Source organism: Protopterus annectens, chromosome 6.part1 (genome assembly GCF_019279795.1).
Source record: "Protopterus annectens isolate FY-2018-M chromosome 6.part1, PAN1.0, whole genome shotgun sequence".
Lineage (NCBI taxonomy): Eukaryota > Metazoa > Chordata > Ceratodontiformes > Protopteridae > Protopterus > Protopterus annectens.
Window position 1 is genome coordinate 151,115,640 of NC_056738.1, and position 26,940 is coordinate 151,142,579.

The window sequence follows — 26,940 nt, forward strand, 5'->3', positions numbered from 1 at the left end:
AGATAGAGGCACTGTTTGTAATACGAATTATGATTCATATTTGAGTTTAATGAAAACAACATTAAGTGATGTGCAGAGAAATCCTGTTTTGCATAAACAACTGTCTATTATAGACAAGAAGATGTTTCATTCAGAATTAACCCGCATCAGTACTAAAGTAGAAAACTGTTATTTTGTTTTGTGGGAAAAAGGCATACAAATGGCTACCTGAGAATTGATCCGGCAGTTGTTTTTTGGGTTACCTGGTTCCGGCCATAAGACATACTGCAGAATTACCTCTAGGTAAGATACGAAATGTGAGAGATGTAGCCCGGAAACCTGAAGGTCCAATCGGAAAACCTGTAAATCCAGTGGGACAAATCGAAGCTGGTTGGAAAGACCATCATTCCATAAAAAACAAAGAAAAATTGACTCATATGGACTTGAGTGACAGTGTAATATCCTGGGCTGGAATACTTCCAGCATATGGAGCAGTCAAATAGATCTGGGAGTTGAGAAAGCTGTCGAAACTTCTCGAAGTAATGAGTAATGCAACTTTTTCTGCTCTCGAACTAGTGACTGATGAACTGAATGCAATGAGAACTGTTGAGCTACAAAATCGAATGGCTCTTGACTTCACCCTAGTGGCGAGAGGTGGTACGTGCGCACTTATCAAAGAAGAATGCTGTGCGTTTATACCAGACAATCGACATGAAATTAATGACCACCTAGAGGTAATACAGCAAGTATCGGCCATGACTGACCCAGGCCCAAACCCACTGATGAATTTTTTCCAGAGTCTGTTTGGTGGGTGGGGTTCTATCCTAATGAACATCTTGATTGCTATTTGTGTTGGTCTGCTCCTATTAGGAGCATGTGTCTGTTGTGGGATTCCCTGCATGAAAAGATTAATCAAAGATTTTATTGATGTATCTGTAACTGAAACTCTGTACCAAGACATTGAGTTAGAAAAATTAATTTCAGATGAAATTCTTTCCGAAGTATAAACTAAATGACTTACCTGGTTGAAAGTCCTAAAAGGAGAAGGCCAGGGGACGAAATGACATTGTTTGTATTTCAGAATAGAATAAAAGTATTAAAAGGGAGGAAAATGTTAGAAAAATATGTATTTGAACATATATAAAGTGCTAGTTTAAAAGCAAATAGTATATAATGTATTTTATTCTATTAATAATATGGCAATAAGAATGATTTTACATGTAATTGCTTGAAAGCTTTGGAACTGCAGTGTATTTGAACTCTGACCCTGGCAGTAGCCAGCTCATCAAGCTTATGTTTTTCACTAATGATTATCTGCTGGGTCAGGAAATTAAATGTATAAAGCATTGAAAATCTTCTTCTCCTTCCTCTGGGACAATTGGCCTTGTAAATGTTACCAAGATAAGACACAGCCAAGGGCGCCCGCAGGCAGGTGCAAGGGGGTGCACTTGCACCCCCCTGGAACTGGATAGCCGGCGGGAAATTAATTTTCTTAAAAAAACAAAAACAAAACTGTTTTCGACTCCTTTGTCTGTGTCAGTGGTGTAGCTGGGAGGAGGGGCATAGGCGGGCAGCACTTTTGGGGCTGTCACATTTAATTTAGTTTAATTTAAAAAAAGTTTTTTTTTTAAGGGCCTTCGTCTGTAAAAATGGCATGTACCATCACTGTTCTTCTGGTCCGGTTGCCCGCGCAATTTTAAATACAGCAGAGCGGCTTTATTGTCAACGAGTGTTCAGTTCGTTCATGGGAAGTTGTGTGTGTATGTGCACGAGTACAAGACATGAGGATGAAGTCTGAAGTGGTCCAAAGAAGGCACTGCAATCTTTATTTTTTAAGGGATCCCGAATGAAGATGAGCCCTGCGATTAAAAAACATGGTTAGATTTATTTTTTTACTTCTTCAGAAAACACTACTGGAAGTGGGAAGGTATGAGTAAGTTGGACAGAAATAGGGACAATGTTTGAAAATGTTTATTTTTATTTGCGTGGTTTTTAGCTGTAGTATATTTTCTGCTTAGATCAGTCAAAATTTTCTACAAATTGAATACTTACATAGTTTAAGTTTTTGGTATCCTTTATAGTTTAAAGTGCCTTTTTGATTATGTGATTCTGACAGGAATGTATTATATGACATGTATGCCATTGAGGGAGAGGTAGGGAAGATATTAGGTCTGCTCAGTGTGTTTAATTAATGGGGATACTTTTATTCCTTTTATTTGTAAGCTTTGCCCCAAGGATCACCTATGACATTCCAGGTGATCCATACTTATTGTACACCAAGATAATTCTATTTCTCTTTTTGTGGTGTTGGAGATGAGTAGTTTCCCATTAATACAGTTACTGGTTGATTATCTTAGCTAACGTTACCCATGTGTATATAACTTTGATTCTGCTGTGATTCACAAGTTGGCTGAAGTTGGGACATAAGTTACACACTTGTTCTCCATTGTGGATAAAAATATGCTAGCTTATGGATTTCATTTTAGCCAGCAATTCATCATTACTATATTTTAACTATATTTAACAGTAATGTGTGAACTGATCATATATAAGAATCTAATTGACTGATACCTGTCCTGAGTTTCTAACTTGTTTTGAAGTTAAGTGAAGAGCAGTAAAGTGGCATTGGGTAATGTTTATTTTTTAAAGTGCAATTTGATGGGTTATTTTTCTCTTGCTGCCTGTACAAAGGGGTTTAATTGACTATTACTTTCTATTTGCCCTAATTAGGTACAAGGTAGGACAGAGGTATAACAGTTGGAACATTTTTATAACAGCTTCCATAGTATAATGTATCAAATCACACGCTCTAAAACCATCTATTTCTATGAGCAGTGAGGCAGCATGACAGTTTTTTTTAAACCTAAGCATTTATTTTATTTCATTTTGTTGATTGGATAGATATCATTAAGCCTAAGGCATTTGAGAATAATAATAATGAAAAATATAGTGCTGCATTTTCTGGAATTCTGATGAATATTGTAGTGCATTTTAATATTTGATGATAATGAATTCAGTGCTGGACTTGCTTGGCTTGGCATATCACTTGGTTGTCTGCTTTCCCTCCCCCTTATTTTGAAAGTTAATTTCATACAATTTCTTTGTAACATACAAAAAATATGTAAGTGAATACTTTTTAAAAAGTGTATTTTGATGTGATGCAACCTCATTCGAACAATTTTGAGAGCATTTTGTAGATGGAACTTTTTTTCTGGGCTTAGTGGGTATTCATTCTTCCTGTTAAATTAGTATTCAGATTTCTTTAATATTTAAAGCTAATAACTAGAAAAGTTTATGCAAACCATCATTTCAAGGTAGGAGGATAATTACAGAAGCTGACAGTGGGTGGATACTTGTCTGTCTGTCCACCACATGGAATGGGAATGGGGAATGGGCAGGAGAATCCATGGAGCAGTACAATGAGACAGACCCCATCTCGAACTGTGTCAGCCTTCCGGCAAAATCATTGCTATTAGGCCCTGAGACTAAAGAGTTCAAGGCTAGGCAGTGCAATTAGCAGTAGTCATAGAGACAAAATTAGATAATTATAAAGAAGCCACTACAACATGTAATTTACAGTTGTTACCAGTTTGTTCTAACAGGCCACAAGGATGCAGGAAATGATCCCCATCCATGTGATGCAGAGCCCATCCCTAACCCTATTTAAGTCTAACCTTGACCAATGAATGGGAAATGGAGAAATTTAGTAACTAGCATACCCCTCCTAATAAACACCCATGTTATATAGGGGCACAACTGGGTTGGATTGCACAGCTAGGCTTATAAAGACCCTGGTGGTCGTTAGCCTAGTATATGACTATGAGCCTATGAAGTAAGATGCCAGAGCCCAGAAGGGCACTGGTGCAGGTTCTTATAAACAGGAAGAATAGCTGAAACACATACAGTAGGTAGGGCAGTAGTGATCCCTGATGTATATCTTGGGAACAGATTATCTACCTCCAAGTCACTATCGTCTCCATTTCTCTGACTACAAGGTGGCCATCATAAATTCATCCTTGTCCACCTGATCAAATTTGTGATTTGTATGCCTCTGCCCTCATCAAATCTGATTTCTTTCAGAACCAAAATAACATTTCAAGAGAACTGAACAAGCCGAAAGGACCTTTATTCAGCCGTGTGTGTGTGTCTTTGTAAGTAAGAGGGAGGTGGGAGTGTGTGTAGGGGGAGGGTTTATTCCTCGCAATTATCCAGATTTTTGCCTCATATTTTCATTTATTTGTTTCTCATAAAATTGTGTTTTACTGGCAAATCATTGAGGACTGAAGTCAGAAAATAATACCAGACATTTGAGCTTTAGACTTCATATCCTTCAGAAAATGTATACTAATGCAAAACTTGTTGTTCTGTCCACTTTCCAAGGAAGTACGGGGTTGTATGTGTCATACCTCTCAACTGTACAGATTTTCACAGAATGTCCAGATTTTAGCCTTATATTTTTGGTCTGTTCCTCATAAAAATGTTGTTTTTGTTTTTTGACAAATCACTAAGTTGAACTAAGGATTGATTCAAGTCATTAAATAATGACATGCATTTCAGTTTCAGACTTCATATCATTCAGAAAATGCATTCTAACACAAATCCTGTTTTTCTAGCAATTTTCTAAATGTGTCCGTAGTTTTGGACCTTTGTCTCCAACATCACAACCGGCTTTGTCCAGATTTCTTGTGTTAAGACATTGAGAGGTATGATGGGTATGTGTGCCTGTATGTATGCATTATGCATGTGGTCTCAGGCTTCCTCCCCTGCTAGCATCAAGGTGAGTCTAGTGAGTTAGCTTCCAGATATTTCTGTTAGTGGTCCTAGACTTTCTTCAACAGGTTCCTTTCAGGTCCCATTTTCTTGTTGACAGCAAGTTTGGCCCTGAAACTGCTGCCTTTGACACTCTCCCTGGTGGCAATACCATCAGTGTTATCAAGACCATACTGATCAGGGGTCACACTGGCATCAGAATTGAGAATCCACTCTTTAAATGTTAATGTAGAGTTTGCCCTGATAAGAAACATTGTTTGGTGATTTTGGGTATAAGAGCCCTATGAGAACGTTACTGACTGTGGCGATTGATTGTTTACGTCTTCATCTTCCGCATTCGCGCACGGAATTTGAATTTCAGATGGGCGCCAGCAGAGATGTTGTGTTGTGTCCAGAAAGAGGGTATTGCCATTAGAATCAGAGCAAGCAAGCCATTTCAGGAGCAGAGAAGGATTCCACAAAGGTAGGAGCAATGAGTTTTCCAGCTGTGGCACTTAGAGACCTTCCTTCATAGCTTCTCGCCACAGAGAGGTAATCTCTGCGATGTTATCTGCTTTAACATTGTTAATTGGCCTAGGCAAGCCACTTCCCTTTTCCTTGTGCCGGCAGTAGTTTGAACACTGAAATGTGGACACTAGCTTAAAGTCTTCTTAAGAAGGCTGGGTAGGCTCAAGTTTTTACCTTGGTCAAAGCTAACACCAGAAGGATAGAGTGTATTTCTATACAACGCAGATTAATTAACTGCCAGAGTAAATTTCCTCAGTGATGTAGCTTTTGATGTAGCTTTTGTGTATAGATTCTACTAGTTCAAAATCCTGTATGCTTAGAAGTTTGCGTGCTTTATAGTTGCTTTCCTCAGAGACACTTTTTGAATTGTCGATCATAGGTTGTTAGTCTCCCTGGTGACAGCAATGACATTGAAAAATACTTATTTTTTAAAATGATAAAAAAAGCAATCGACTTTGTGAAAGTTGCACATATCCTTTCCAGATTGATCAGTCACACCAGAAACCTGAATTTCTTGAGATGTAGACTAAAGTCTTTTAAGTTTAAAATAACTTCATTGCAACTTTTTTAAGGGCTAACATTATATGAATTTAGGAATGTAGTTTACTTTGTGATTAAATTTGTGCTGAGTAATTGGAACATTGATTTGATATGATTTTTTTCCATCCTGCCATGATGTAATTATTACTTGTCTGGCTGTTTAAAAACATGTGTCTCTGTGTTATATTAATCACTACAGTGTAGGATAATGTAGTTATGCATACTGTAGTGGCCATTAAAATATAATGTAGTTATGAGTACTGTAATGGCCTTTACTATGCAATGTAGTTATAAGTGCAGCCATATAGAACTATTATAGTGAATATGAAAGAGTATCCAATGTTTCAGGAAAACTAATACTGTAAAAGGAGATCTGTAAACCCATTAGTATGGCAACAGAGTACAGAATCTGTGAAGCCATTGTATAAAAAGAAGCATTGCATTGAGGTGTGGTAGTACGGGTTAATGAAATGGGTTTGCAATGAGACTAGCAAAATAAGATCTTTAAAACTGAGAAGTCTTAGTATGTCTGAAAGATGTAGTTGATCATGTGCTAGAGAAAGGCTTTTAGCTCTTGTGCATCATATAGAGAAGCAGATAATACAGTGGAAGATGCACTCTCACTGGACTGGTTTCTTGAATTTTTACTCTGCTGAAAGTCTGTTGAAATTCATGACACAAAGTAGTTGTACACATGGGGGACACTAAAGATCAGTGCTCAGCTATCCCTGTGAAGTAGCGTCTTTTGCTGCAGTACAGTTCTAGAGGGGAATGCTAATCTGAGTATGGTTCTTGAGAGATCCTGTTCTTTGGCACAGTTCTGGAAGAAACTCCTAGCATCTAGAAATTCTTAGACATTTCCTTTGCACAGTCTCGAAGATATACTACACTGAAGACTGAATGGGAATATGATGCATTAGCTAAGTCTGAGGTCTTAAAGATGTGTACTGAGATGATAAGGTGAGATGTTAATTACTTACTTTGGTGGAAGGAAATAAATATAGAAACCATAACAGGATAAAACTGAGTGCAAACAAAACTAGTGAGGATGCAACATAAAATTAAAGGCAAAAAACTTTGTTCTTCATTGTCAGTGTTACATCTTTAATGTATTTGAGTGTGTTTTTTTTGCAGAAAGAGAGAAATATGAAATTTATATGTAGATGTTTTGTCATTCTTAATAGTTAGAAGTATGTGTTAATTGAGTGTTGTACTTTGCTATGTCCATGGAGTTTAAAACAAAAAAGATAACAATGGTTGCATGATGAGCAGACTGTATCTTTAGCCATTCAATGTTTTGTGGTTTTCTGTTTAACTGCTTGGTAGGAGTATCCTTTATGTGATATATTTTATTTTTTTACCTCTGATTCTTTAACTATTTGTTGGAAGAAAGGGACGGATTGAAGTGCTAGAGTGTTTCTGCTTATAAAGGGCCTAGCTAGTTATAACTTGGTACAGATTGTAGGTATGACACTCAGTACCTTATGCCAAAGTGATGTTTAACTTGAGCCATGACCGCAAGTGTTTGCGAGCTCAAGTAGTTATAGATGTTTAGCAGTGTCACATGCAAAACTGGTGATGTAGGTCAGAATAAAAGGTTAGTTCAGTGCACTTTATTTTATATTAAATTCTATATTGTGATTCCTTCATACAATTTGACTTACATTTCCTAGTTGTTAAAAAGTCTGTGAATTCTGCTATTGATTTATATATTTTTGATTTATAATTCTTTACTTTTAATTGTTTTGTCACTGAAAACGCATCCTTTAAATGTGTATCATTGATTGATTTGCTGAAGTATTACATATCTTGTCCAATGTACTAAATGCTTTGTGTATATTAAGGTACAGTACATTATAACTTTGGAGACTTGTGTTCCTCATGTAAGAAGACGGGTTTGCTTACTACTGTTGGCAATAAATTTGGACTTGCTGAGGATGGTTTTACTTGTGCAGTTGGCACAACTTGGCAAAACTCTTACGTATTTTAATTACTAGGCTGATGATAAATCATGTTTAGCAAAGTGCAAGTAGCACACATTAAGGAAAGGAAGTACCCTCTACTAGTATAGATCTCTTGACCTATATCAAACTTGATGCTACAGATGACACACTTGTAATTCAGGATTCTCAGCAGATTGAGGATTCAAAGGGCAACTAGAAGAGAACTGTATCCTTACAAGCAAGTGATGTAGGTGGTAAAAATGGTGAGGTTGATAAGACTAACTGTAATGAAGATTATGCTTTTATAGAATTGGAATATCAAACAGTACTGAATAATAGGTGAAAAATTAGTTGGGTAAGAAATGATTTATTAGTAACTGGAGATTAAATTATTGAAGGAACTAATACCCACATTTACAGAGTGCTTAAAGAACATTGAATAATGTTATGACAGCAAAAATATAGGATGTGAGAGTAAGGCATTAGGAATGGGTTTCAAGGGAAGAGAAATTTACTGTTGCTCGTACTAAGTGCAATTAACTGTTTTGTTTAGCTAATGGTAGTCACTGTTTGCGCTGTAGAATTTGAAAGCAGTGTTAGTACCATAATTGCCTTTGGTGCAGAAGGCTGTGGATGCTACTCCCACACCAAGCAGATGAAGTGCTAGTATTGCATGCCCTTTCAGTTGCTGAGTATTTGATGCATTTTAAGGGGGAAATAGGAGTTCTTCACTATGTGTGCCCTCCTTTGTATGAGATGCCTATGAACGTGCTGGTTTGTCAGTCATTCCCTATTGCAATATTAAGAGCTTACCATTTTTTTAATATAACATAGGCAATTTATTTTTCAAGGGCAGCAGGCAGTGAATTTGTAGATGAAACACTGAATATAAAGTTATTTTCTAGCAACAGCCTCTTCACTGGTTTCAGATCTCTTTAATGTGGAATTATTCAGATGAGTTTTACTTCTGCAAAGATTCTGCATATTGATTGATATTGGTGGATTGTATGACAGAAGTTTGAGTAGAGTGGCCCTTTATGGTTGAAATGTTCTGAATTGGGCAGGTTGTCATTATTGGTTCATATGATTTGTTTCATTGCTTAAAGGAAAAATGTTCAGAACTATAAATTTAAAACACACTCTAGCAAGTGGTGCTGTATTATACAAGGGATATAATTCAATTATTATATAGTATAATTAATACAGTCAGGAAGGTGAATCAAATAATTTTTGCATGGTTCTAGAAATGTGTGCGAGGAGTCTATGATTTGAAAACAGCCCAAAGGTAAACTTACCCTGCCACTGGCCAGATGCATTTTCTTTGAATGCGGGTTTCAATGCTGTTTCGGTGAGTGTGGGTTTCAAAGGTAGAGAAGTTTTAATGCTAAGTCTCTTTTCATTGTAAGACTATTGCTTTGTTTAGGTTTAGTAAATGTCTATCAGTGTTTGTGCTATAAAATTTGAAATAAAAGTTGTAAATGAAATCCAAATTTCTGTAATCATTGTAGAAGTAAAGCATAAAACAGCATGCACACTGGGAGATTTGAACAGTGTCTATGACAAATGGGGAAGAATAGCCAAGTATTGGGACACTGGAATGGCTGCGTGGGCAGGGGTGGGGGTGGGGCCGAGTGGGCATGGCAGCAGAGGGGGTGGGTCGTATGGGCGGGGCTTGGGTTTGCACCCCCCTGCAAAAAATCCTGCGGGCTCCCTTGGACACAGCTGCTGAGAAAATGTTGCAAGAAGAACAAAGAAGTGTATTACAAGACTGAACCAACTATTGTATTCGAGCAGGCCTGAAACCTTGAAGGAGTAACATTTACAGAAAACATTATAACTGACCAGGTGCTTTGCAAGGCTGTATTATTCCCAATGGAAAGCTTTTTTTAAAAATATAACATCAGCAATCCTTATGAATAGAATACTGTTAGTAAAAGTGATGTAGATGCCCTGTGACTAACCACGTCAGTAAGGTGGGCAAAACCTGAATGAAAATACTATAAAATATTCTGTACTTCCTGCATCATGTCAGACAAAACTCTGTACTTGTATGTTTTTTTGCCTCCTGGTGTACACTAGTAAATTTTTGCATCTGAGCCTCCTGTGTTGTTATCTTTGTTTTTATTTAACAAATAGCTTGTTATATAAGCAAGTTAGATGTTGTGTCCCAAAGTGAACAAATTTTCCATTTGTTTATATGTACTCTGTGTACCTTTGAACATGGAATGTGGCTGAAATGATTATTTGGACCAGCCCAATCTCCCAGTTTAGAAGGCTTTAAATAAATAAATGTACAAGCACATAAACAAATAAATAAATAACAAGTTCACATGCATCTATGCCTGGTAATTTATTTACAAGGACTTAATGTTATTTAGAATGATTTATCCTGAAATACATGTCAAGTGCAGAGGCCTCATAAAGGAGAATGCCTTCTGATTTGCCTTACTGGTTTAAGAAGTGGCATCACATCTTTCACACAGATCTGCTCCATACTATTTGGCTGCGTAAGATAATTTGCACTTGTACAAATGTACAAAAGTTACATGCAGGAAATAATATCTGGTTAGTTTTTTAAGCATCTTACTATTTCTCAATTCATAATTCTCATAATAACACTTTTTAAAAAAGGATGTCCATATTTTAACTTACTTTTGTTGTGGTAACGAACAAGTATTGAAAATACAGACACAACTGGGTGCAAAACGATTCATAAAATTACAGTTGACCAAGCCTAGTTCTATGGTGGTGAAGACAGAATCCCAACTACAACCCAGGAGACCAGGGTTTGATTAGTAATTATACCAGCAAGAAGGGGGGAGACTTACAACCTACTGTAGGGCGTAGGGAGGGATGCAGTCACATAAGGGCACATAAGATGGGTCAGGGAAACCACTACTCATGCTTCAAGGGGAGGGATGAGATTGCCTGAGAGGAAAATGCTCCTTGCAGAAATGATGAAATGCCCTATCATGCAGCCTATATTGTCACCTCAGTGCTTAGCCAGGTGAGTGTGTGGACTAGAGCAATATAGGAAACATTTTGGACCACCCCTGGTGGCTGTTTGAATGATGGCTGCTCCCATTCAACCCTCAGCTCAGTGATGGGAAACATAGGTTGACTAACCAGGACAGGAGCTAATGATCAGCACACAGTGGGGGCAGAAAGAGAAAAAAAGAAAGAATAGTTGTGTAAAATCTTACCATAACCATAGATGTCCCTCTCTTCTATATGTTGTAGTATTTATAACATGAGGTAGTCCGCCATTGGCGAACTCATATGCCAGTATACAAATGTCTAACACTACTGTAGGGTATGTCTGATGTTGCACAAGACACAGATCCTATGTCAGTCATAAAATGATGGGTATAAAGCGGACATCGGCACGTACCAATCCTCAGAACTGAATGCCACAAACAGAGCACCAGCCTGATCCCAAGTTAGGAAACACGCCGCCAGTAACCAGGCAAGCATCAGGGGGAAGGCAGGGAGGGAAATAATACTGCAACATATAGAAAAGAAGGGCAGCTATGGTTAAGGTAAGATTTTACACAACTATTCTATGTCCTTCTATTAATATGTTGCAGTATTCATAACATGAGGAAGAATACCAAAGTTCATGCAGAAGAAGAATTGGGTGGAGGAGCAGTAGCACTCTCCACAACCTCCTGCAAAATAGCCCTAGCAAAACCAGCTCTGAACCTTGAAATGCCATCTAACTTATAATGTTTTGTGAAGGTGTGTACAGAAGACCAAGTAGCTGCTTCCAAGATAGAGCAGGTCTAAACCCTTGAAAAAGGCACCAGAGGAAGACACAGCACTGGTGGAATGAGCCCTAACAGGTGAGGGAAGAGACTTCCCATGAGTCACATAACAAAAAAAAAAATGGTTTTGAAAATACAAGTGAAAATAGTCTGCTTGGAAACAGGCCAGCCAGGGTCATTGGATGATAGGAGGCAAAAAGGTGGTCAGATTTCCTAACTGGTTTGTTTTTATCCAAGTAATATCTGAGTTGCCTGTGTACATCCAAGGTGTGTAATATTCTCTCACTAGAGGACTGAGGAGAAGGGAAGAAGGTGGAAAGATTGATGGACTGATTGAGTGACAACTCATTTACCATCTTAGGCATAAAGGAGGGATTAGTGCATGAAGAGGCCCTATCCTTGTGGAAAACCATGAAGGGAGAAGAAGGCATCAGAGCCTGTAATTCAGAAACCCTTCTAGCAGAAGTAATAGCCACGAGAACTGTTTTCCAGGTGCAGTGTTGTACAGAAGAAGAACTTGCTGGCTCAAAAGGGGCCAGGGTAAGTTTTTCTAGGACAAAATTAAAATCCCAAGGAGGAGGAGGAACTGCTTTTCTTGGTGGTCTGATGTGAAGGATGCCTTTTAAGAAAAGTTTAACTTCCAGCCTGGAAGCTAAAGGGGGAGACATAGGCAGACATGCTGAAATAGCAGACAGATTAGCTTTTACTGAAGAGTATGACAGTCCACTCTTCAATAATTCACTCAGATAGGACAGAACCACTGGAACAGTGCTTGCAAATCCTTTGAAAGATACCAGATGGAAAACCTTTTCGATTTGGAGATATAGGATTTCCTAGTATTGAGTTTTCTGGCCTCCTGCAGAGCTTGCAGCATGTCCTCAGAGAAAATCTGACTGAAGGGATTCAAAACCTTATCACCCACAGGGTCAGTTGTAGGGTTGACATCTGTGGGTGTATTAGAGTTCCCTTGTCCTGAGTGAGTAGTGTCCATTCTATGGGGTAATCTGTGGTGATTGCCCTTGGCTAAATGCAGAAGAAGGGAGAACCAGTGCTGTCTTGGCCAAAAGAGAGTCACCAGGAAGATTTTTGGTTGCTCCTGTTGAATCTTCAACAGGACCTTTTGGAGAATTGGGAAGGGGAGGAATGCATATAGAAACACCCCCTTCCAAGAGAAGGATAGGATGTCTACCTTCCATGCCAGGGGGTCAGGGACCCTGGTACAAAACTTGGGAAGTTGTTTGTTCAGGGGGAAGGCAAAGAAATCTATCTGAAGTGTACCCCATCAATGGACCATGTCCAGGAACCCATCCCTGTGTAACATCCATTCATGGGACTGCATCACAGACCTGTTCAAAGTGTCTGCCACAACATTTTGAGTAGAAAGAATGTAAACCGCTTGGAGGGTGAGCTGGCTCTGGGAAGCTAACTCCCAGGCTTGGAGAGCCAGTCTGCACAGGAGATAGGACTTTGTCTTTCCCTGTTTGCTGACATACCAGAGGACTGTTGTATTGTCTGTAAACCATTTTAAGGCATCTGTAAGAAGAAAGGGTTTGAATTTTTGTAGACCAAAAATCAGGGCTCTCATCTCCTTTATGTTGATGTGTGCTCCCTCTTCTGAGTGGGAGACCACACTTCTCTGACCCTCCATGAGGCCAGGGCTGGTCTCCATCCCAGGTCTGTGGCGTCCATATACAGCTTCTGAGTGGGAAAAGGTGGCTGCAAGGGTAAGACTGGATGCCTTGAAACCTGCTGAATCCACCAGTGTAGCTCCTTTTTCAGCCAGGGTAGAAGGGGAATAACAAACTCCAGTGTATGGGAGTGTTGTGCCCAAACTGTTCTGAGGAAACACTGGAACATCCTCATGTGTAATTTGGCTAGTGGAAGCAGGGGAATAGTGGATGCCATGAACTCCAAGAGGCGAAGAAACTCCCTGGCAGTCAGGGATTGCAGGGGCAAGAGATCCTGGAAGTAGGAAGTGAGAGACAGGACCTTTTCTGGTGGTAAGGAAGCCAGCATCCTGTCTGATTGGATCCTGCATCCAAGGAAAGTATGGTCTTGAGAAGGAACCAGGGTAGATTTTACTAGTTAATAGTGAATATTAGACCCTCCAGCAGTGACACCATGAAGAGAAGATTCTCCTGAAGGGTATCCAGAAAATGAGCATGGAGAAGAAGATCATCCAGGTATGGGAAAATTTGTATGTCCTATAGCCTGCAGAAGGCTATGACAGGGGCTACGCATTTTGTGAAGACCCTTGCGGCTGTAAACAATCCAAAGAGCAAGGCATAGAATTGAAAATGTGAGGAAGCAATAGCAAAGTGAAGATACATTCTGAACTGAGGATGACTGAGACTATGAAGATAAGCATCTTTGATGTCCAAGGATACCATAAAGGCCTGAGAAAGGATGAGAGGAAGAAGAGTGGGTAAAGATAACATGCGAAAAGTGAGGACCTTCAGGAAAGTGTTTAGATGGGATAGGTCTAGAATTGGTCTCCACTGTCCATCCTTCCTGGGGACCAGGAACATCCTGGAGTAGAACCCTTTTCCCACTTTGGAAGGCTGTACCTCCTGAATTGTGCTTTGAGAGAGAAGAGTGGAAATGACTTGGGGAAAGAGTTCCAGTTGTTCCCTTGGAGGTTATGGAATACCCCTGAAGTAAGGAGGAGTCTTCCACATCATAAAGTATCCTTGAAAGATGATGGATAGGGATCAAGAATCCTGAGTGATCTGTTTCTAAGCAGAAAGAGACAGGGAAAGGCAAAGGGAAAGAGGAGATTGGGTGCCAGGAGGCAGGTAGTCACAGACTACTTGGCTTTGCCTGAAAGTGCTGTTTTTGAGCAGCAGGAGTTGAGGAGGTAGATTTAGAGGAAAATTGTTCTGTAGCATCTCTTTTGCCATTTGAAGACCGGGACCTGGAAGACTTCCTTAAAATGGGGTCTTAGAAGGATAGTTCCTCTGAAACCTAGGGACCGGAGAGACAAAAATGTGCTTCAGGTCTTACAGCTCTTTGCCCTTTTCTTGTAAAGACTTAAAGAGTTCAGCAGAAGAGGTACCAAATAACTCCTTGTTGTCCAGGGGAGCATCCATTATTTTTGCCTTAATGTCATCAGACAATGGTTGAAGTCTGAGCCAGGAGTATCTCCTGAGGACTGACCCAGAAGCAGTCACTCTAGTTAATGCATCTACAGCATCATAGCAACACTTTAGGGAATGCCATGTAACCTGAGCAGAAGATATAAGGATAGAGGAGAGCTTAGCCTTAGTAGGGAGTCTTGGAGCTCTGGAAGTAGCTTACCAGCATCCAAGAGCAGTGCCAAAGAGTATTTGGCCATATGGGTCTGATAATTTATGGCTCTGAATGCCAAAATAGCTGATATGTAAACCTTCTTCCCCAGTCTCTCCATAACTTCACTCTCCATGTCCGAAGGGAGCAGGAAAGTGGAAGGCAGCATCTTGGAAGTCTTGTCAGCAAATTCTGAAATTGTTGCAGGGTCTGCAGAGGGACATTTAAACAGATATTTGGAGTCCTTTGGCACTTTATAAAACCTGTCTGGCCTTTTAGAGGCAGGAGGTTGAGAGCCATGGCACTTAGAAGCTATAGAGAAACCATCCAGGAAGGCTGTCAGAACAGGAGGTATGGTAGACAGGGAAGGACAGTTCATCTGCAGCAGGTCTATCCTTTTTGAATGTCTTGAGAACAATCCCATTTGAAAAACATATTCATTTTTGCAACGATTTCCCCAAAAGAAATATCCTCTCTAGGGGAATCTGTTCCAGTTGATTCTTCTTCTGGGGAAACATATCCCAAAGGAGAAGAAATTTGGGCAGAAAAAGCCAAAGAATCATCCCCAGAAGAATTCTCTTCATCAGAAGAAAACTACTCAAAAATCCTCTTTTGTGATGTAAAAGGAGGAAAGGAAGAAGAATAGAGGGAGAGAGCTGAAGATTGTCTCAGGGCCATAAAGGCATTGAACAGCCATTGGGAAAAGGCCTGCCAATCCACCGGTTGTTCCTGGAAGGTAGGCAAAGCATGTTTAGCTTTATTTTTTCTTTTGAGGAACATCCATGTGGTGGAAAATGGATGGGCCCGACGTCGGTCTACAGTCAACAAAATATGTATGAGATGTCGTAACAGACAACAATCAGTGGAATGCCATGTGGGCCTTCAGTCACAATGAGCTGATGGTCCCCCCTACATCTGGAATGGACACCTGCATATCCCCCGAGGACATGCTGGTAGGGTCCTTCATAGCCTCCACACCAGTACCCATTGAAGGAGTGCCTACCAACTTTTGGAATGGTATCTGGGCTAACATTGGCCTTGGGAGAGACATCCGATATTGGAGGAGCAGCGGATAATTCAGGCCTAGATTTCTTGACCTTCTTAGCTGGCAGGTCACATGAAGGGCCCAATGTACCTTCCATATCATGTGCAAGACATTTAAGGTGCTGGTTTTCTATATATAAATTCAGAGAAGCTAAACGGCAATGCATCGATACAAAGATTGTGAAAATCCTTATGTGGAATCTGCCTTCCACACTGACACTTGCCCTTCCTAGCTGACATGTAACCTCACAGAAACACAGTAGCTAAAAGTAGTAAGGAAAAAATCCCAGTGAGGCACTTATTTGATCATGATCCGCAACTTGTCTGACAAGTGATGAATGGAGAAGATGATCTGACTGGCGGCAGAAAAGTTCTGAGAATTGGTACATGTGGACATCTGCCTTTATACCCAGTGTCATTTTATGACCAATGTAGGATCTGTGTCTTGTGTGACTTTGCATGTACCCTACAGAAGCATTAGACTTTTGTATACTGGCCGGACATACGAGTCAGCCAGTGGCCGACTTCTTCATGTTATGAATACTGCAACATATGAATAGAAAGACATTTACAGTTCACCACATCCTGATTTGCTGAATATACGCACTTGATAAACAGTTCACAAAAATGTTTGTGAAGTCTGGACATAGACAAAGGAAATCACTTACATCATGCCAGATAACTGTAATATTGGAAATATTATTACTTTATGTAGGCTATGTACACCCTTAGAATTAGTTATAGTAAGTACTGTGGATGTGAGAGCTGTAACATCTACTTGTAGAAGACAAAGGATTTTAGTTTCTGGAGAAGGAATTCTGTGTGATAAGAATCAGGGTGTATGACTATTTTGTGAACTATGCATATCTTAGAGTTTGGGGGAACTGTATTTCCTGAATCATACATAATGGCGTAGTTTGACAACTGTATGATTTGACACTGTAAATAAAATGCAACTAACCCTTAGGTTTACCTCAGTGAGTAATCAGTACACTATTTTGCATAATGTAATGCCTTAGTTAACTAAAACACTTATGAGAAACTTACTGATTATTTATTTCCAACAACATCTGGATTTTCATTTTGATTTTGCACCTCTTAAGTGAAAGTTTAGAATTTCATTTTTCCTTTGTAGATAAATCAGTTTACCTTTTCTTTCCATTTGGAGATACAGTTTTTCACAGGATGGTCAGGCTTTGCCTTCTTTTCAAGATCAGCTAAGGTACACGTAAGTTTGAATAAACTGGCTTCTAAGAGATTCAGCCTTAAGTTTGTCTGAAAAATACAATTTGAACAGGAACTTTCAAAAACTGATACACGTCAACTAGAGCTTGCTCTTTATCATATTCAATAATATACATGTGTAGATAGAAATATGATTTAAAAACTTAAGAGTCTGATCTATAATGAGCAATTTTGTAACACATTTATTTAGTACATGAAACCACAAAGGCAAAGCAATGAGTTGTGAACTTCATAATGTGTACCTTAATTAATGCAATAATTAGAAAAAAAATGTAACAACAAAATGGACTGTTACATGAAATGAAAATTTACTGCTGAATATGGCACTGCCACAGGGTACAGTACCTTCTGTTTGCTTATGAGCTACTAGATTTGTGCAGATAAAGGGCACACAGGGACAAAACAATTAGCCAGAATCTTCAAGCATGGATCCATTTTACAAGCAAATTTACCTGAAAACTACCAAGTGAAAAGCAGACGTACGTGGAAATTAAACACACAGTAGCAGTTAAATGGGAATTCCACTCCATCAGTGGCAAGAGCTCTTAGTTTTCATTGAAGCCATGGAGTTCAGCTAGTATGCAAGTCCACCATAGAACTGCTGCCTGCAAGCTAGAGATAAACAATAGCAATGTGTTCAGCAAATAACAGCACCATACTTTCATGTGCAGCAAGAACGCAGGAATGCCATGCATAACAGTATGCCACAAAGTCCATTCAATCTGTATCAGTATGGTACAATGTCCATTCAGTCCATGAATACCATGGTACATTGTCTATTCAGTCCATGAATAGTATGGTGCAATGCCTATTCAATCTACAACAGCATGGTACAATGCCCATTCACTGTGCGATAATGTGGTACAATATCCATTCCATGCATGATAGTATAACACAATGTCCATTCAATTTGTGAGACTATGGCACAATATCCATTTAGTATATGATGCTGTGGTACAATATCTTTCCTGTGCATGATAATATGGTGTGCCATGCATGGCAGTAAATATGTCTCAATGCCCAGTCAATGCTTGATATTGTGATACAATATCTATAAGTATGTGATAATGTCCGGTCCATGCACAATTGTATGGTATGCCATGCATGGCAGTAAATATGTCACAATGTCCATTTAGTGCATGATGCTTTGGTACAATATCCATACATATGTCATAATGTATAATCCATGCACAATAGTATGGTATGCCCTGCAGTGGGGTAAATATGTCACAGTGTCCATTCCATGCATAACAGTATGCCACAATGTTCATTCAATCCATGCGAGTATGGTACAATAGTCATTCTGTACACAATGCTGTTGTACAATATCTATTCTATGCATGGTTGTATGACATGATGGTCATTCCATGCATGACAGTAAATGTGGCATAGTGTGTTATGAGCTCTCAATGCTTAATGCCATTCATGATGAGGAATATAGCACAATGTGGTTTGTGATATTGCCCACTGATGTAGCACCTACAGTGCAACAGAACAGGAATGTAAGCTGTACACATACATGTCCACATGCCACCAATTTAGTAGACCATGAATGCTTGGAGACAACAGACATGATGAGAATGCTCATATAAAGACTGTGACAATATAGCCACATGTCAGCTGACATAGGAACATAGGGATAATACTAGGCAAGTGATGACATGAGCTATAAGAGACTTAACCACATACACCTTTAAGAAGTGACATGTAAATGTTTGTGCCACCCCCTTTGAATTGTCATCATATTACTTCTGGAATATACACCATGAAAGGCAGCAGATGTGTGCATCTTCATAAGTACTTGATGCACCCATACGTCCTTCATCAGCTGACCATTTTATCATAGTATCAGTAGCAAATTCAGGACAATGCCATCCTAAAGCACATTATAATGTTTATATTGGCTTGTGGCTGTCCCAGGAGTATATACAAGAACTAGCACCACACTACTAACCATCTCAGTGTGTTTCTAATCTGGTTATGAATGCATGCACAGAGAATAGCTAGGATGTGGTGGGTGATGGGAATTGTACAGCTTGATGCAGTTTGATTTTTCCCTTTGGAGTTTGTCACAGGTTGTTTGGTATGTAAAAGTCCTCCAACCAGAGCATCTAGGGTATCACAAACTATAGGACCAGAGGTAATGGTGGTAATCATCTCATTTGGGGTATTGGAACATTAGCATATAGCAGATATGAAATGGCTAAAATCTTTTTTCATGTGCTGTGTCAGTACTGGATCTTGTCTTTACATGGGTGTGACTTCTGTCTGCTGCACACATTCACACACTATCTGTAAAATTGATATCCTTTATTGGTCATGGGTGGAAACTACTTCTGGTACATGTTAATACCTAACATCTTGAAGATAACCATAATGTATAAAACTGCAGTTGTCACATCCAGTTTGCATGCCTCATACTGGATGCACTGGAATGAAGTAACATAGGTATCCTCTGATCTGTTTCTTAAGAAATTACAGAGATGTAACAAAACTTATTGCTTGCTTGTCCATAGTATAGTTTTGTGAATGGTATAAAACCAGTAATACATGGGCAACACAGTGTAAGATGTAATTTATGATTCAGTATGTAGTTGGACATGTACCATAAATGCAGGCCTAAGTGCAGAAATATTTGTTTGTCCATGTTCAACATTTCATGCAGGATATGTTGTGCATTGTTAAATCCTCTAGTACTTGCACTGCTTTCAGAGCATATGGTTGTCTAGGCATGCTAATTGCTGCACTTTGTGAATCGCACCTTGTTTTTAAGCTTCATGGGAATCCCCTGCTGCAGTTCAACTAACAGCCCTGCAGATTTCTCCAGTAAAAGACATTTGGGTGGTCTTGCACTGCTGTGAGCTAATGACATCTTCAGCCATTGCAGCCTATACATTGTCATGAGAATGACTGAATGTGATTAAGTACATCAAAACTGTAGTTTTTTGCTTTAGCTACTGTAGTGGAATGTCGACAACATTAAAAACAATCTAAAACAACAAGTAACAAGGTCACACAGAAAAACCAATCAGCAAAAACCAAAAGGAAAACCTAGCCAAGCTAGATTTTTCACTGTGCGATTCCATAAAATCTCTTGTATTAGAGGTAGCATGGGATATATGCAAATGACCCCTTAAGGACATCAGGTGTTTCAGCTACATGGCAGTTCTGAATGTCCATGACTTTTTTCCTTTTAAGTCTGTTATGGACAAACTTAGGCCAATAAAGCCAAACCCCACTAGCTGTGGGCATGCATGTTTCAGCCTTCTTATAGCCTCATTAATAAGTTGACTGTTTGGCTAACATTTGGAAACACAAGGTTGTACCCAGCTGATGTCAATAACCATTAGGGTGCCTGCAAAATATCCCAACTAACAAACTAAAACAATGAGTAACAAGGTCACACAGAAAAACATGTTTGTGCAGCAAAACTGTTTTGCATAAGATTTTATAAATATATCTATAATCTGTTGTGTTTGAGAATAAATTTTAGAATCTACACACAATTCATATGTCTTTACTCCTTATGTACCTATAAAAGGTTTCCTATAATGCTCAATATCTTTATATAAATTTTCTTTAAATTTTTCTTGATCTTGTCTCACACTATGCTTAATTTGTTTGTCCAACTTGTTTATTTCAGTTTTTAAAGTTGTAATTCAACCTCTTTCCCATTTCTTTTTTGTCACTTACCTTAGTCAAGTATTTTGTTCAAATCGAAATATATCCCCTGATGTTGTGTGCCTAGATCCTGATGTTAAACATATTTTTTTTAATTTTTTGCATTCAAACAATTAGTTTTCAAAGTTCTAGTTCAACCTCTTTTCCATTTCTTATATTTTTGTCTCTTACTTTTATCAGTTATCTTGTTTATATGGAAATATATCTCCGAATGTTGTGTGCTTAGATCCTGATGTTAAACATTTTTTTTTATTTTTTGTATTCAAACAATATTTCTTTCAAAAGTTTCCACAGTCCTTCTGCAATTTTTCCACTGAATACATCACTCCAATTAGTCTTACATAGTGACTGTTATGCTTCCATATAATCTGTTAATAATCTTCTGTGCATTAGTTTAGATTTCAGTTTGGCAGAATTATCTAGTAACAAGTTAAACTTTACAACCCCATAATCACTGCACATCAATGGTGTAAAACTTGACATGAAGTAACTAATTTCTTTAGGAACACAAACAATGTCTAGTATGTTCCTTTCCAAACAATATCTAGTATGTTCCTTTCCCTGGTAGGTGTTTTTCAATTTGAAGCAATTGTTGTTTCTGAACATCTGTTGTGAATAATTTCCTTATTAATGTTGTTAAATCAATATTATTCCAGTCTGTTTCTGGTAAATTATTGTACCCAGCCACTGTTATTCTTCCCTCCTGTGTTTCATGCAGGAAATATATGAACTCCTCTAGGTCATTAGCATTTGACTTTGGTGGTTTTTACACTTCAGCAATTGTTATATGTTGCATGGTTGTATTTATTATCAAAGTTACACAATCTATAGTATTGGTGTTTCCATTGATATAATAATTACAGGTCTTGTAACTCTTTTAATCCCTATCATAACATCTCCACCTGATTTGTTGTTGGAATGTCTGTTACAGTAAAAACATTTATACCCTGACAGAACGGTTTCCAGTCATTGTTCTTTAACAATGTTTAACAAACAATCACAGCATCAATTTTGTGGGAACATAGCAAATTTTCCAGTAAAAAATATTTTATTATTAATGCTCCTAGTATTAACAACCATTAGAGAGGCATCAAATGTTGCTGTCTGTGAACTGTTAAATTTTCAAACTGGCAAAAATCCTGCCTTGTGTTTGTCAAATATTGCAAAATTATCTGCTGCAAAAATTCTCTTCCCTGATCTTGACAAATGCATGCCATCCTGTCTGAAAACATATGTGCCCACGATTAGGCTTGGATGCTCTACAGATTTCCATTTTTTAGAACAGGACATTTTTTTTCATGTAGGTACTTGCCCCCCCAAAAAAAACAATCTTCTCATTCATGGTGACCTGACTCTTCTTTCTATATAGGATTTGTGAAAAATACGTCCTAACACCTGCATAATAAATGTTATCTAAGAGGGCTGTAAGTTCCCTACCAACAGTCAGAAAGTCCTTGTGGATGAGATTGTTTGTACTGACATGAATAAAACAGATCCGTACTTCCTTACATTAAGGCTTTCTTAGGGCCTGTCTCACATCTTCTATTTTTGCTCCTGGCAAGAATAACACTATTCAATATTCATTATCTTCTCTGAAAATGTTATGTATCAGCTCCTCTAATAACTGAATCTCTGATTATAAGAATATCTTTTCTGACCACATCTCAAGAATCTTCAACTTCTAATTCAATAATATCTGCCTTATCTGTTGCTACAAATAACTGATCTTCATCACCATTAGTCTTACTAATCCCACTGTTTTCATTGCTTATTACATTTGTAGGCACACAATTCTCACATAGCTGCCATTGTACATCTGCAGCTTGAGCCATGCTGTCAACGTCTGTCTTTCTCCGCTTTTTTCTTATAGTAATAGATTCATAGGTTCATATATTGTTACTAGGCTAACGACTCAGGAGGTCTTTCTAAGCCTAGCTAAGTTTTCCTGAAAGAATAATGATGTCCTGTATACAAACAGGATGCTGAAGGTCAGGCATTTATAAACTACCTCTGTCCATAAGGGACATGAGTGCCAGGCCCTGTCTAAATTTCCTATTCCACATCCACTGATCTAGGTTGTGCTTAAACTGGGTAATAGATGAACTCAGCTTCACATGGATGGGAAGCCTGTTCCGTAGGAGGAGCAGCCTCTGGGACAGATGTCTTTTCAACATGTTCTAAATCACAGACAAAATGCAGGTCCCTTGACCTTGTATTTCTGGTATTCTTTGACTTATGAATATGTAGGAGATTCATAAGTGTGGGGTTTGTAGATGTCTTGTAAGGAAGGCATAGATCACCCTTCAGCAATTATAGGAGTCTGAGTAGAGGGAAAGGGCTTTAAGGTGCACTGCATAAGGCAGGTTTGTTACACCTTGTATTCTTTTTGTAAGGAACCTCCAAGATCACCTTAGTTGCAGCATATGCTTGGTCAAGTATATACTGAAGGGAGCACTGTACTCTATGATTGGTCTGATAAGGGTGGAATACAGTGAGATAAAGACCTCTTTCAACCTAGATGCCATGCCCTTACTTAAGCTGTGCAAAATGAAAGGATTTCCTGACTACTGTGGCCACATGGTGGTTGAAGGGCAACTGTCTATGTGTGTACCCAGATCGCTGACCACTGGGTCAACTCTTTGGGGAGTATTATCAACATGGTAATTAGCTGGGTTGGTTAACTTCCCAAAGGGAATAATTATGCATTTCTTAGCACTGTATACTGCAGCCTGACTACACCATCAAATTTACCTACAAAGCGCTTGAGCCCCACTTTAACAACTCTTTGCAGATAGTAATCCCATTTAACTTAATGCTGTCTAGACAGAAACTTTTCTACACTGACATAATGTAGTATCTTGTGTAGGTGTGCATAGCAACATACATGCCAATGTTTTGTGCCCATGCTTTTTCCAACTTACTTTAAAGTTAGAGCCCCAAGAGAAACTCAAGTCATTTATTGCTCAATACTACATATAATTATTAAAAGTTCAATTTATGTAAATTATGAAACATCTTATGAACGTACCTCTAACTAATGACTGATTTGGTGACATACATGTAGGGTAGTGAGGGGAAAAATGGATTATCCTACTGTGCCTGTCATTATACACTGATGCAAACCACCGTTTATGCTTTCACAAACAAAGCTTTTTCACAAATTGTGTTACCCAGTGGGCAACATATCCCATATGCAGGCAAACAAAGGCATTGTAAGCATGTAGATTCAGTTATTGCACACACACACACACACACACACACACACACACACACACACACACACACACACACACACACACACACACACACACACGCACGCACACGCGCGCGCACACACACACACACACACACACACACACACATTTTTTTTGCCTGGTGTACAGACACTCAACTGCTTTGGCATCTTGTTTATAAACAAGACAAGGTTGGGGGTACTACTCCTGATACCACAGCATATTGTTCCTAAATTCCAGACAGGGCCACAGGTATCATTCCGGGTACCACACAGATAATGGGGCCTTACTTCACATCCATAAAGTGTTGGTGAATGTATGCAGCTTATGCATTTTCTTTATCTATCACTCCTAAGAAATTTTCATCACACTAATGAAGATAAGAAAAGGCAAATCACTATAGTGCATTATGGGTCAAAGTGGTCTGAACACTTACTAGCTCAAACCATGTTTGAAGATGGACCTCTTCACTATGTGCTGAAGCTATGGTGTATACGTATACAATGAAGTACATTTTAGTGGCAGGGAACTATCCCTGTGGTTAGGGATACTGAAGACAAAGATATACTCCAAGTCACTAAAAACTGTAACTCCATCCCACCATAACAAACTTTCTTCAATCCTTCCACATTCAGTTTTGATTACTTCTTTTTCAGCAGCCCCTTGCCTCTTTTTTCTACCTTTTGTTTTGGAGAGATGATGCCTTTTTGTGTAGACTGAAGGTTTTCTGATAGACAAATGTTATCATTCCCTGTATTATGTGTGCTACATAGCAAAGCTGTGTCCTTTTCAGTATGTATACTCTTTACTTTACAAACATTTATCAGTTTCTTTTTCTTCCTTGTTATTTGTTGTGAACGTCTTCCTTTCTTTCTTTTTTTCATTTCCTTCTGTATGCTCTGAATCCTCAGATTGCTGAATACTTGTATCCAGAATTCCAAAGTTGTCAGTGGCATTATCTTGTTTCACAGGGGTTGAGTGATATTTACAGACAATAGATAAATCCTTTCCTAAATGTGTTCTATTTGTTCTTTGCCTAACATTATTTATCTCATCAGTCGAGTCGTTAATATATGCAACAACAGTTCTCCAAGCCGTGCCAATTGCACAAGTGCATTCATCATCAGTAATTCTAGATTTATTACTAATAATGGTAAGCAAATCAATCACCTTTTGACATGAGTAAAACAGATCACCAGTGTTATCAGGTGTTATATTTAAATATACATAGCATTTATTACACTGTACAAGATATTCATGTTTTTACAATTCATTAATGGCATACTCATTTAAGGAATCTGTATTCATCTACAAATAAATAAAAAATTCTAAAAGAAATGAATAATCAAAAATCAATTGCCACATAATACAAAGAGAATATAAATCAACTTCTATGAGAAAAATCATATACAACTAAATATTAAATTAAGTACAGTAAAGGTATAGCTCTGACCGTACAAGTTGTAAAAGTCACACAAAAGCAGGACCTTTACTCACTATCACTCACAGTTGCATATAGTTTTAACAGTAAAGATCAATAAATCACAAACCAAGACAAGATTGTTCATATAAATTCTGCATTGTCCCCTCTGCAGTCATTGTGAATTTATAGCTGAAAAGACCCCTTGGGATGGCTAGAGTTTACCTGTCTAAACTTGTCTAAAACCTATTCCTTTCCAACAACTAACAGTGAAAATTAAAAGTAAAACAACAAAATATATATATCAATGTAAAACTTCTTGTCAATAAGCTATCTCTTCCATCTAACAAACATTGAAAAACAGTGGTAACAAAATATAAATTCATATAAAAACTTCTCTTACCAGACTACTGCACACTCAGTCACAACAAACCAATACAGGATTGTTTAGATAAGCTCTAAATGTCTGGAAATATGCTCCCATTTTGACAAATCTTTAACCTATGCTCATGCATGACGTTACCAAACTTTATTTTCTCGTGTTCTTCCTGCCCCATATCAAAATAATTAGAAGTTACGGTTTACAGTTTTTCAATTATATAGTAGAGGGAACATATTGACAAGCATCTAAATATATAGAAAAATCTCTGTAGATAAGTTATTGTCTTTAGGGTATCTACTCCCTCTAGAATAGAGAAGTTCAATGTCCCCCCAGATGTAGGCCTGGACCATCAACAACTCTGAAAAGGACGTGAACATAGTTCATCTCTTGTACTTGATGAGGTGATGATGAAAAAAGTACTCACATACTTGAATGCTGCTTTTCACTAATGGGAAGTGGGGCTGTTTGAACTACAGGGCCCGTTCGCTGATTGGGAATAACTCTGTTCTGGCCACATTCACAGTGTCCAGATAGAACTGAAAATTATCTAGTACTTCTAAGAGAGTCACAGCATCACTGACTGGACTTTTTGATAGTAAAAGTTAATTGTTTCTAACCACCAGAACCAGTACCAGTACCTCTTCTTCCAGATAGTCACATTCTTTGATGCCTTTAGAAATCTCACCCATTGGATAAGGGCTCAATGGGCATGAGAAATACCATGCTGTACAGTGGGTTACTCTGTCTTGTACCTTTCTCCAACAGGAAAAGAGTAGGGATGCCAGAATTTGTAAGAACCTGGACCACTGGAAGGAACAGAGCACCGGAAGTGCTTCTGTAAATTCAGCCATTATTCAGTGCATCTTCTTGACAGCCCCCCCCCCAAAAACAAAAATATGATTCTATAGAATCAGGTAATTTCTCAGCATTTACAATGACTGCTACTGTCAGTGCTGGGTATGCTTGTATACCTGCATTCACATGATAAGAACAAACACTTACACAGTCAGAACAGCAACAAAACCAGACTCACCAGTAAGTGCTGAAGCTGATGAAACAGGATCTTAGAATACCGATTTGTCTCCATGCTGGTTACTGACATAAGCATATAATTACTGGACACATTTACTAAAATGTCTTCTTGAAG

At 38.5% G+C, this 26,940-nt stretch overlaps 1 protein-coding gene across 1 annotated transcript in view; it reads right to left on the minus strand.

Moving 5' to 3' along the window:
• NOSTRIN (nitric oxide synthase trafficking) overlaps positions 1 to 26,940 on the minus strand; it is a 702,548-nt gene that overhangs the window by 94,637 nt on the left and 580,971 nt on the right. Inside the window, exon 13 of the mRNA XM_044075591.1 lies at positions 16,982 to 17,107. Coding sequence (XP_043931526.1) covers positions 16,982 to 17,107 — 126 coding nt within the window. The remainder of the gene's footprint in view (positions 1 to 16,981; positions 17,108 to 26,940) is intronic.